This window comes from Teleopsis dalmanni, chromosome X (genome assembly GCF_002237135.1).
Source record: "Teleopsis dalmanni isolate 2A chromosome X, ASM223713v2, whole genome shotgun sequence".
NCBI lineage: Eukaryota > Metazoa > Arthropoda > Insecta > Diptera > Diopsidae > Teleopsis > Teleopsis dalmanni.
This window is the reverse complement of record NC_051848.1, coordinates 59,816,069-59,828,126: the sequence shown is the minus strand read 5'-3', so window position 1 is coordinate 59,828,126 and position 12,058 is coordinate 59,816,069. Positions and strand designations below refer to the sequence as shown.

The 12,058-nt window shown below is 30.5% G+C and overlaps 1 protein-coding gene across 1 annotated transcript; it reads right to left on the bottom strand.

The window, feature by feature from the left end:
- Positions 1-403: 403 nt before the first annotated feature.
- LOC119687064 (protein dimmed) lies at positions 404-6,559 on the bottom strand. The gene is made up of 4 exons (XM_038101236.1): positions 6,332-6,559; positions 2,744-2,995; positions 796-1,087; positions 404-723 (listed from the first exon to the last, which is right to left on the bottom strand). The coding sequence occupies exons 1-4, from the start codon at positions 6,557-6,559 to the stop codon at positions 404-406; spliced, it is 1,092 nt and encodes a 363-aa protein (XP_037957164.1).
- Between the last annotated feature and the right edge of the window lie 5,499 nt (positions 6,560-12,058).

Sequence of the window (12,058 nt, the reverse complement as noted above, 5' to 3'; positions counted from 1 at the left end):
TAATTTATTTTTTTTGAGTGTTTTTATTTGACTTAATGTAAATGATAATTGAATTTATGTATTTGTATAATATTAATATGTTCCTTGGTTTAGGTAGATAGCAACTAAGTAGTTAGTGCTAAACTATTTACAAATGCAGTTGACAACGCCTCTCAATTGAGTGAGCATTTATTTTTGATATTCGCGTTTTCTGCTAATATTTTTCTTTAATGTCAAATTATTTTTCAATAATCTTACTAAAGTAAAAAATATTTCACTTTGAGTTAAAAATTAATTAAAGTTAATATTAATAAAAAATTTGATCTTCAAACAATTTTAGAAAGTAATTTTTTTTTAATATTCGAAACTTTTTGTCATACCCTCGAGTGCATTAACGGTCTGGTTATTTCAACGGTTTCCGAATTTATATGAATTCTCGGAAAGGTTCATCAAAATTGTTGTTGTTGTCATTTGCGTCGTTGCCAAAGCCATTTGTTAATAAAATTGCTGTTGCTTGAGGATGTTGTTGAGGTTGTTGCAACATTAATTGATTATGATTTTGATGCAACAAATGCGTAGCTGCGGCTTGTTGATGCATATGCTCTATACTCTGATTTTGTATTTGAATAGTGGTTGTAGCTGTAGTGACGGTTGGTGTTTGATTTGCCGTTTCAACTAAAAGTGCACAATCGTAAGCTGTTTGATTTGTACCATTTGTAAGGTTATCATCATAACATAAACCGTCTGCAATTACACCACCACCAGTATTGCCACCACCGTTAAGAGTATCATTAATACCGATGCCAACACTAACACTACCAACACCAACACCGACACCAGCACCAACACCAGTACCAGCACCAGCACCGACACCGACACCAGTGCCAACACCGACACCAATTACAATATCATTGCTAGTGACGCCAGAACTGTTTGCGGTGTCGCCACCATTTAATAGTACTCCATCCAAATCCAATGAAGATTCCTCATTACGTTTCGAGAGTATAATATGCGTTAGGTTAATAATGTAATTTTTGGCTAATGTAAGGGTTTCAATTTTGGATAGTCGACGTTCCATTTCCACATGTGGTATGACTTCACGCAACGACTAGAATTAATCAAATTATTATTAATTATGAATTGTATTGTTGTACTTGAACGTAATGTTTATGAGATATTATTGAATTTGAAATAATCTAGAATGTCTGTTGCGTTTATAGAATTATCAACAGTAAAAGAATTTTAAGTATTGGAGGAAGATACTGCAATTTCGGTATACCAATAATTTTTAGCGAAAATCTATCAAATTTGCTTAGCTAAAAAGTACTTAATTAAACGTTATTAACAGGTATTTGAACAGATATAAAAGGTGAGATAAATGTTCAAACAAAAATGCTTGTATTAAAAGCTTAATTATACGAAATAAACGCATTGAATTGAGAGTCAGCGTATCGAAAAATTTTCAATTTCTAAACAAAAGATATGTTCAAAAGATATAGATATAGACAAAAATTTATTTATTTGTTAACTAAGAATTAGAAATGTTTGGACGAAAACAAAACGAAATACCTTTTAGGCTTCAGCGAACCTACAGTTCGAGTACATACTGGAGTAATAATGGGGCACTGTGCTATTGCACCTATGCTCTAACGGTGGCGAGTTTTAACAAGTAAATTATACAAGAGTTGCCAAGATGGAGAGGTGGTAGAATCTATCAATCACTTCATGTGTCTCTGCTTAGCACTGCAGACGAAGCGACTTTAATGTCTAGGGGATCGCTTTTTCACTGGCTTAAAAGAGATTCTCAACTTCATCTGGAAACGGAAATAGGGAGACGCAAATTACTATCTCACTCAGATCCTAAGCGGACATGAGTACTTTTGTAAGTACCGGACCGTATGGGAAAGGTGGATCTATCCGACTGCATTAATGGCGATGGAGACTACTAGAGACTGCCAGCGCACACCTCCTTTTACTGTGATAGGTGGTTTAAAAGTGGAGAAGAGATAATAGTACAGGTCCAATCTGTACTACTGTCTCTATAAATCCCAAAAATATTTTGGAAAAGATGAAGCGAACACAGAGAACTGGCGAACGATAGAGTCATGTGTGATTCAAGTCCACAAAACGAAGAAATTAGACCTACAAAGCAGAAGCAGAAACTAGAATAATAAATAGTGCAGACATCAAGAAATGCGGTGAAAACAAGAGCGTGGCTTGAAATGCCAACATAAAAAACACCTTCCTCGAAGTAATGCGAAAGCAGTCACGAGGAAGAATAAGTTTCGCTGGAGAAGGGGTGTTTTAGTACGAATATAATGTTAGGGAGTTGGACACTCCATTCCGACGACGGTCGGTTTGACGGTGCATAAAGAATTCATCCTCCTCACAACACAAAAAAAAATTTTCTGAAAAAATTTTAAAAAATTATCACAAAATTTTGCTCAAAATTGAACAGATCTATAAATAAATTGAAAATAATATAAATTTTTTTTAACGAAAATATGATTACTAATATGATTTAACGGAAATCATCAAGATAATTTTATTTCGTTCTTACATACTCTAAAATAAGATTTCAAGTCAATATTTCTTTATAACCAGACAACAGAAATTGATTAAAATTTTTGATTTGAGGCATTTAGTTTCTATTGTGTTAACATATCATGGTATCTAAATACAATCAACATCTTTTATACTTACTTTCTTAAGAGAAAGCTTATTTAAAATCGTATATATTTTGAAAGATTATCTGTAACCTTACCTGAAATGCATCATTTAAGCTATGCATACGCATCCTCTCCCGTTCATTCGATTCCAAGCGGCGTAAGTTACGCTCCTTAGCATTGAGTACCCCTTTTCTGCGACGACTTTGACTTGTGCCACCAGAAGATGAATTTCTACCACGACTGGAAGGACGTGCACTGCCGCCATTGCTGCTACCACCGCCTCCGCTGGTGTCATCACTTTGCGAACTTGAATCTGTCATTTCCATATCATAGTTATTATTGCTTAGCTGCAAAATAAAGCAAGTAAATTACATAAACATATACTTATCAAGTTGAAAATACAACAAAAAATAAAAAAAAATAAAGAAACAAAAAAAAAACAAAAAAAAACAAAAAAAAACAAATAAAAATAAAAGTGTAAAACAGCATTTACAGGATAAGCACATGTACGGACACATGTGCGTATGAGTAATTTTTTAAATATAGGGTTCTGCCTCAAATGAAGGAAAACTTTACATGCCTTCCCCATGCTGACTTTGTTTGGTTACTTGTTTGTTGTTCGAAGAGATTGTTTACTTGCGGCTTCTCAGATGCCTGCAAAAGCATCTATATATTGTAGAAAAAAGTGGTGAATATATGCCATGCATTTATATATGTCAGAATATACATTTTATCTAAATATAGAAATACATGTTTAAAATCAAGCACTATTCAAAGCGAATCTTATAGAAATGCATAAAATGTTTATAGCAAAGAATTGTGATTTAAGAAAAGAAGTCTACTTTTTCCATACATAAAATGTGCGCTTGAATTTGGTCCAGAAAGCCATTTTAAAGTAAATTTTTCATACATTATTTTATTTAAAGAGACTCATTTACATAAATTTTAAATTATCATTTATTTATTAATTGTGTTCGGAAAAAAATTTACTGCATTATCTTAAATCTAACTTAAAAACTAACAGAGGTAATTACTAAGTAAAGATATTAGCTTTGGCTTTGCCGTAGCTCAAATGCCCTTTACACAAAAATTTATACTTTATACTATATCTAAGACGTTTTAACGTACTTAGTTAAAAAAAATCTTAATAAAATTAATGGGTACACTTACAATTTATTATTGTTTTGTGTAAAATGTAATAAAAACTCTATTTAATGTAGAGTGAAATGAAATTTGTTGAAGAATATACCTATGGGTTTTCCAATATATCTAACAAAAAGGAGAATTTAGGTGTACATAAGTAAAATAAAGTGAAATATAGTGGGAGCACAATGGGGCAGTAATGCGGAACATAGATGCTGTGTTCAGTTAGCATCCATAGCCTCTCCTGCTCAAATTTCTACTTTCACCTTCCCGCAGTGCCCCTATTAATCCTAGCAACCTTCTGGAAGATTTGGTAACCAACCCAAGTGGATCAAAAGGTAGGAGACAAACGAGAGTTAGAAGACCGCTGTAGACATTTTCAAAGAACAACGGTATAAGGCGGTGGCGGAGAAACAAGAGCATTAAGCTAAGTCAACGGCAGCGTCTACAACTCTAGTGAATCGGGTTTACCTGAAACATCATTCCAGATACCATCATTATGGTATCTGGCCGGATAAAATGCCGAGTGTGTGTCATTTAATCACATATTTGAGCAATTATACCCAAGAAACAGAAACACACTTCGTCGTATGCTCTTACTAGGAGATGTGTCTTTGCCCAAAGTACATCAAGGATATATTAATAATAATAAAATAAAGCTAGATTATCACTTTGTAAGACTAGTACATTCAAATCTACACCAAACAATATTTCGTAAGATCACTGACGATGAGCACTGGCCAATACCCGAAACAGCGTTGTATAGTCAGCTGAATTTCAATAAATTAACTAAAATTTTTGTTGTTGTTTTTTATTTCTATTTGAAATCTTTTAACTTTTAAATAGTTTCTCTTCGTCATAAAATGCGTAACTTTCGACAAAAATAATTAACATCAAACAATATTATATTTTCAATATTATATATTATATTTATTTAGAAAAAAAATAAAAAATAGAAAAGTTTTGCTAAGAAAAACTTGTTCCCAAATCGGTGATCTATTAACAAGCTATATCTAAATCGATACTAATTATTCTCATTTTTATTGCACAGATTTTTCTCTGTGAAAGCCCGACTTTGGCGTCCAGAAGATAAAGGTTCTTAGGAAGATATTACTTTCATAGTTAATCAGACTGTTTATTGGTGAAGATGATAGACTTATTAAATTATATAAATATGGCGGAATGGATTTAGTTTCTACTTCTCTGTGCAAGGAGTTCTTGTGAGGAATGTGGCAAAACGGCGAAAAATTTCTAATTGAGGTACATAGAAGTTATCTAATGACCTGCCACTGTCATAATTTATATCATTTATTAAAGGGGTTAAAAAATAAGGGGAAAAAAATTAGAAGATATGTTAAATAAGTTAAAACATATAATCTACATATGTTTATAAAACTATGAATGTAAAATTCATCAGGGAAATAAAGTCATATAACCATTTACGTTAAGGTTTTTTTTGAAAACAATGAGAGATTTCCATTATCTCGCCAGATGAATGAATGAAAATAATTATTTTTGGTAAGCGATTTAAATGAGGTTTCGTTACGCTAGTAAGAGTTTGAACTGGGGTCTTTAAAAGTCGCAGTTTAGATAAGAAATTGGCAATTTAATATCGCAACCTATAATTAAGTTTCCGTGCATACCATATAAGATAAATCCATCTTATATTGTAGTAGTCGTGCAATTTAATGAAGTCCTGTAGTTTGTAAACCTAGCCATCAAACATAACTATAAAAATTTTAATTATTTATTAACATACTACCTATTTCATGAGTAGCTGGAGTATATTTGACAGTAAAGTTCAGGCACCCAAACATTAACCGGGTGATATGATTAAGATAAGATTAGATAAGATTATCACTTGATCAATGTAATTGCTTATATGCTACCCAGAGTTCAACTAAGTAAGTTAAACTCTGGGAATTACTGTACCTATTAATAAATTTTGTTATTAAACTGAAACTGCTGATAATTGTAGTATGTATATTTTTAACCTGTCAATCTGCAAACTTAGCAACATATTATTTTGGAACGTCCATAAGTTAATACTTATCAAATCAGAATTAATTTTACATAAAAAGTCATCAAAGACAAAAACACTTCCAAATAAATATATCTGTATGTACCCAGTATACTTAAAATAGTTCATTTATATTAATTGAGAAGAATAGAGGTGTGGTCTCTAGGCTCTCACCCCAGAGAGTCTAAATGTTCTGGACAGCTCTCAATATTAAAAGAGGATCTTAGAGCTACGGGGGTTATTAAATGTTTCATATTTAATATGTGTACGATATTTGTTATATTTAAATTAATATTTAAAGAAATAATTTCAAAAAAAATTTAAATAAATTTTAATTTAAATGTATATTTGATATTTAAATAATTACTGAATTATGCTTAAGATTTTAAGTAAATATTACTATATATATATACTATTGAAAATATGTACTATATATACTATTGAAATTCCAATTATTGTATATTTTTTAGTTTAATCTATAAATATAATTATTGTAATAAAAATATTAATATTTGTTTACCTGCGAGGTGCGGCGACTTGTACGACGAACAGGACGTGTTATTTCCTGAGTTTCTTGTCCATTTGTTCCATTAACGATAGCGTTATCTCCAGCATAAGTGTTATTTATTTGCTGTGCTGGAAGTGACTGGGGTTGCGATTGATGTTGCAATTGTGGATGATGATGTTGTTGGTGCAAGTGCATGAATTCCGGAGAAACCATCAAATCTCCAATATGATTTGCATCCATTTTGAATCTGAAGTGAACAATTAATAGTTGATTAAAACTTTTTGTAATTCCTTATAATGCAAAATAATAAGTCATTATTAAACTTGAAATGTGTTTATATTTTATTATATACAAAAATACTGGATAACTTCGATATCTAAAGCGTCACGACTTGTTTAATTTCATACGAGTATAATGATATAGATCGGTTCGTATAATATCGAACTTTTAAGTTCAGAACTGTTTGCATAGAACATGAACAAATTCATAATAATTAGAACAGGGACAGGTATCTTATTAATTTTTTTTTTTAAGAGACACAGACTTATGAGGGTTTCGAGAATAAAACTTTCACAGCAAATTAATAAAACTCCTAAAAAATGTGAAAACATAAAAATTAGGTACGGCTTTGGTTCAGTTGGTTAAGGAGCGCTAACTCTGAGCTTTAAATTTGCCAGGGCACGAGTTTGATTCTTGGTACTTGCAGTCTCAAAAAAAAATTATTTACGAATAATTAAATACAAGAATTAATTCCAATTAAAATAATATAAAAATGAAATATTGTAGTTCAATATTTTATGAAAACCTATTTACAAAATATTTTTCCAAAAAAATAATTAAGCTCGCATTCTACATCAAACAGAGGCTTATGGATGAATTGGATTCACCAATAAAAAATAAATAAATTTTGTATCAAATTTTTCGGAGTGTCAATTATATATAAGACAAATATCGTTTGATCTGAGATGCGCGTTTAATTAATTTCTCAAAAATACTTCTTAAATATTAAACCCTTTTAAATAATATGTATTCTTAAGTAAAATTTAGTATTTAAACTAAATTAGAAATAAAAAGTGATTATTTGTGTGGCATATTTTATCAAATTTTGTTCCACGTATATATCGTACGCTTGCGCTTCGGAGCGCTAGATATTACCGCCTAAAAATTAGTCTAATTAGATATGGTCAGTTGAAATCAAAAATAGACTCTCTCCAAAATGATTGTTTCATTCAATGAAATTTTTTATAATAGTCATAATATATTATTAATTTTATTTAGTATTATCTTTTACATTAAATGTAAAAAACTTATACCAATATATGTATGCACATGAATGCATTTATATATTATAATGAGATAACTATTGAAAAAATATATCCTCAAGCTTAATGACTATATTCTGAAAATGTGCTTAGTGAAAATTATCGTATATAAATTGTAGGATGAAAATCTGCCTTCATGTGGTTTATCTAAAAAATAAAGATCACAGCTATTACTAATGATCACTAAAACCTAAAAATTTGAGGTTGCCTTTTACTTAGGATAGGACAGAAGAAAAACGTGAAACACTTCTCACTTTTTCTGTAAACTTGCATTTACCTTTTCTGGAGTATTACTGTATGAAAATTGAGGAAATTGAAAGCATAATTAATCAGGAACCTAAAATAAAAATGCAATCACTTTTACCATCTGAAATTGTTTTCTTAAACAATAAATTTTTTTATTTTAAAAAGGATGGAGGGAAATCGATGAACCGCTCTAATTACTACAAACACTAAAAATTGTAGAGCACGATTTTATTTTATTATATAAAATTTATCAAGAGGATTAAATTAAGTTTACTAATTAAATATATGTTTATAAATTAAGCTACTACTTTTATTTTAATTTTAATCTTATTTATTATTAATATCTTTTATTATTTATTTTTTTATTATTTATTCATTTATTTTTTATTATTATTTATATTATTATTATTATATTTATTATAATTTATTTTTATTTAAGCTAATTATTTTAAACAAGTATTGTACCGTAAGAAGGTGACTTCGTGATGCAAGGAATGGGAGATGTAGAATGTTCAAGAAAAATTTGACATAAAAAATTGGTGCAAGTTTATAAGTTCGTTTTCAAGGTCATGCATGAAATATAAATAAAAATAAATTAAAAAAGTTAATTAAAATAAAAAAAAAATTAATTAAAATAAAAAACTAATTAAAATAAAAAAAAATTAATTAAAATGAAAAAAATTATTAAAACAAAAATACAAATAAAAATAATTCATTAAAAAAAATGCCACATCTTATAAAAAGTTTAACTTAATCATTATGTATAAGTCTACTTAATATTCAGTTGTTTCGTAACTGGATATTTAATTTGAATAAATACATTTTTTTTTGGTTTAAAGTATATTTTTGCAAAATATCCAATAAAAATTTAATTTTTTTCAATATTTTAGCATATAATTTTTTTTTTTATTTTTTATTTATTAATATTTAACTAATTTAACAACCTCTATCACTTACAAAGATGTCTATACAAAGCAAGGTAGTTACATATAACCCACTGACATTATTCTTAAAGCAGATGAAGCGTTTAATTGTTCAACAGAATTTTTGAATTTACTGGTTTGACATGGATGCCACTGAACGTGCCAGGGGTCTGAGAAGCAAAAGTAAATTTTTTCAAAGGTGAAGATGCTCCATTTAAAGGCAATCTCTGTATCTACAGAAGCTAATACAAAAAATGTAATGTCTGGCACTGGGAAGTCTATTAAAAGTTATGTTTTTGGTCCATTTTCGTAATCTTTCAATTACTAGTTGATGAGATAACTTTATTTGATTTTTAGTTATTTCTTGTTAAATCATTGGTGTTAGTCTTTTTTAATAATTATAATTTTTGTCCGTCCAAGATATTTTTCTAAAATTCTTCAGTGATTTTTTAAATAAAAGATATACGATTAAAATACTCTTTTTAGTTCGATACATTCTACACATAATTTTTTATTTTTTTTATCTCTTTCAAACTACAGGTTCTCTGTCTAGGTCTTCAAAATAGGTGTTTGTTTTGTTAGTAAGATCTTCAATTGGCCCAATTGAAGCCATTTCTTGAGGTTCGAACACGAAAAATAGTGCTGGGGTTTGAATCTGGATAAACTTTGATATTCTTAAATAAAAAAACTGACATCGTTCATTAGGTTGAATTGGTTTATATTCGGCTTTAATATTTAAACTTTTTGCGTAATGTACTTAAAGTATGTTGACCTTAACGAAAATACTTTGTAACTTACTTCCGCTTCCCCATTGTTAAGGCACTTCTTTATAAATAGATGATTTCTGGCTGCACCACAGGTGTTCGCTTAAGAGTGTTCGCCTAAGATGCATTTGTTGTATAGTAAGCAGCGGGATGGATAACAGCTGCATGAATATAATAAGTACTTCACTTAGTCTGCCATATCTCTGGCACTAACTATTCGCCACCCACTCATCTAATGTTGCCCAAACTAAAATGCATCAGGCGCCAGCCTTACGCACACGCATCAAATTCGCACACATACTTGAGTCCCGTAGAGAAGCGCAGTATAGTGTGGATATAATGACGTTTCCTATATATAAATAATCCACACATATATTTTCGTAGTAAGTGGAAAATCTGCGGGGTAGGGATTTCATGCAACACAAATAATTATTTTATTTCATTGAATTTCTATTTTGTTATCAATTAGACGTGTTGATGCAAGAGAGTGGTTAGCTAAAACCATACTTTGCTTCGTGAAACTTCACTAATCTGTCAAGTGTTGTTGGTATAGCAACACTAAACAATCAGACAGCTTTGTTTTTGCTTATTCAAAAGTTGCTTTATTCTATTTTCGAGCGTCGCTCCTTGATGTACTTGCATTGCCATTTAGTAACGACACCATTAAATGACACATAATAAAAATCATTATAATCGCCGAACATGGGCCACATTAAACGCAACTACAACAGTAATTGTAACAGCAACAACAACAACAACAACAGCAACAGAACTGAATCAGGCGACCAACAACAACATTGATACATTATAATAGTGTGAACCTTTCCAACGAGTGTAACCTTATAACCTTATTTTTGTAGTAATATTTTTAATGTAGCTTTCATCAAACGGCGGGCAACACTCTCAATGAAAGTGTAAAACAGAACCTCGAAGCAGAAGTTGAAAGGAAGAAAACAGAAAACAATGCAAAAAAATGAAATTAAAATAAAAAACAAAAAATGCAAAAACTAAAAACATAACAAACCAAATGAAAACAAGAGAGGCGGTAAGAAAATGGCAAGAAAATGCAACAACTTGCTGACTTCCAAATGCGCTATAAATACTGGTACGGCAGGATTGAGGAGGGGACCGTATTTTACGACAAGAACTTCATGTTAAATAATAACCAACATGACTTTTAGCAGCTTTGGGTTTAACAGCCCGCATTATATTGCCATTGAAGTTATTGGAGGACTATACTTGTTTGTTCCTTAGTCCGTTTGTTTGTTTGTTTATTTTATTTCTTTTGCTGTTTACACAGTTTTTTATATAAAAACTCTTTCTTATTTTAATTTCTACGCAAAGTAGAGTTAAGCAATGCTCGCGATTTTTCGTACTCTGGTAAGTTCCGTTCAGTGTAGTGTGTAATAAGCAAAGATGCAGAAAATCATAGCAGGAAAAAAATGGGAAAAGAGATAGCATTACAATCGTGGCAGATGTCTATAAAAATAAGAAATATTAATATTTTTATATCTATATTATATATTCTATACTTCAATATAAAGGTATTTCTTATATAACAATTATAATAACTATCTACACTATAAATTATTTCCATTCTCTACTTTCTGCAACTTGCCAATAACAGATGGAAAGCACTTAAGACATGTAGAACTTCCAGATTAACATAGCCCACCTATAATAAAAATAGAACCTCTTAAATCCTAAAAAAGATCCTCCGGAACTCAACAAAAGAGATCGAGTGAACACTGTAAGGCTTACTACAGTTCTTTCTGGTCATTGATGTATAGAAACCCACGCAGAGCAATTGCGCATTCCTCATCATCCCCATTGCAGAAGTTGTGGAAATCCGCAGAAAAAAAAAAAAGAAACCATAATACATTTTCTTTGTGAATGCCCGGTTTTGGTATCCAGAAGATATAGGTTCTTGGAAAGACACTTCTTTGATAGTTTATCAGACTGTTTATCGGTGAAGACAAAAGACCTATTAAATTACCCAAATTCGGCGGGATGGATTTAGTCTCTACTCTTCTATACTAGGGTTTTTGCGAGAAATGTGGTAGCAAAACGGTGAAAAGTCGGTAATTGAGGTACGCATCTTAAAAAAGTATTTAATATGGAATATAAAATATTTTGTGGAATATTTTTTGAGAGGCATGATCGTCGAACTAAATGAGTTGCTCCGGAACGTAGACGCGACCGTTTTGAAAACCCTTTTAGTGATCCCCAATCCATTTTAATTCCTAAATGAACTCCTCCTTTCTGCTACTACCATTACCTATCAACATTCAAACTTATGTATACGGATTTGTAATACCTTTCCTGATATTTGTTTCATAGATCCTTGCAAGCAACAACATTCATAGCAACTATAACCTTCATCAGAGACTGCTGTTTTGTTTGAAGTTCGGTAAGCAATCAATGGAGTAAAGTAAATAAGGCTTTACCCATACATGCTCTACTTCATATATTGTAAGTTGAAAG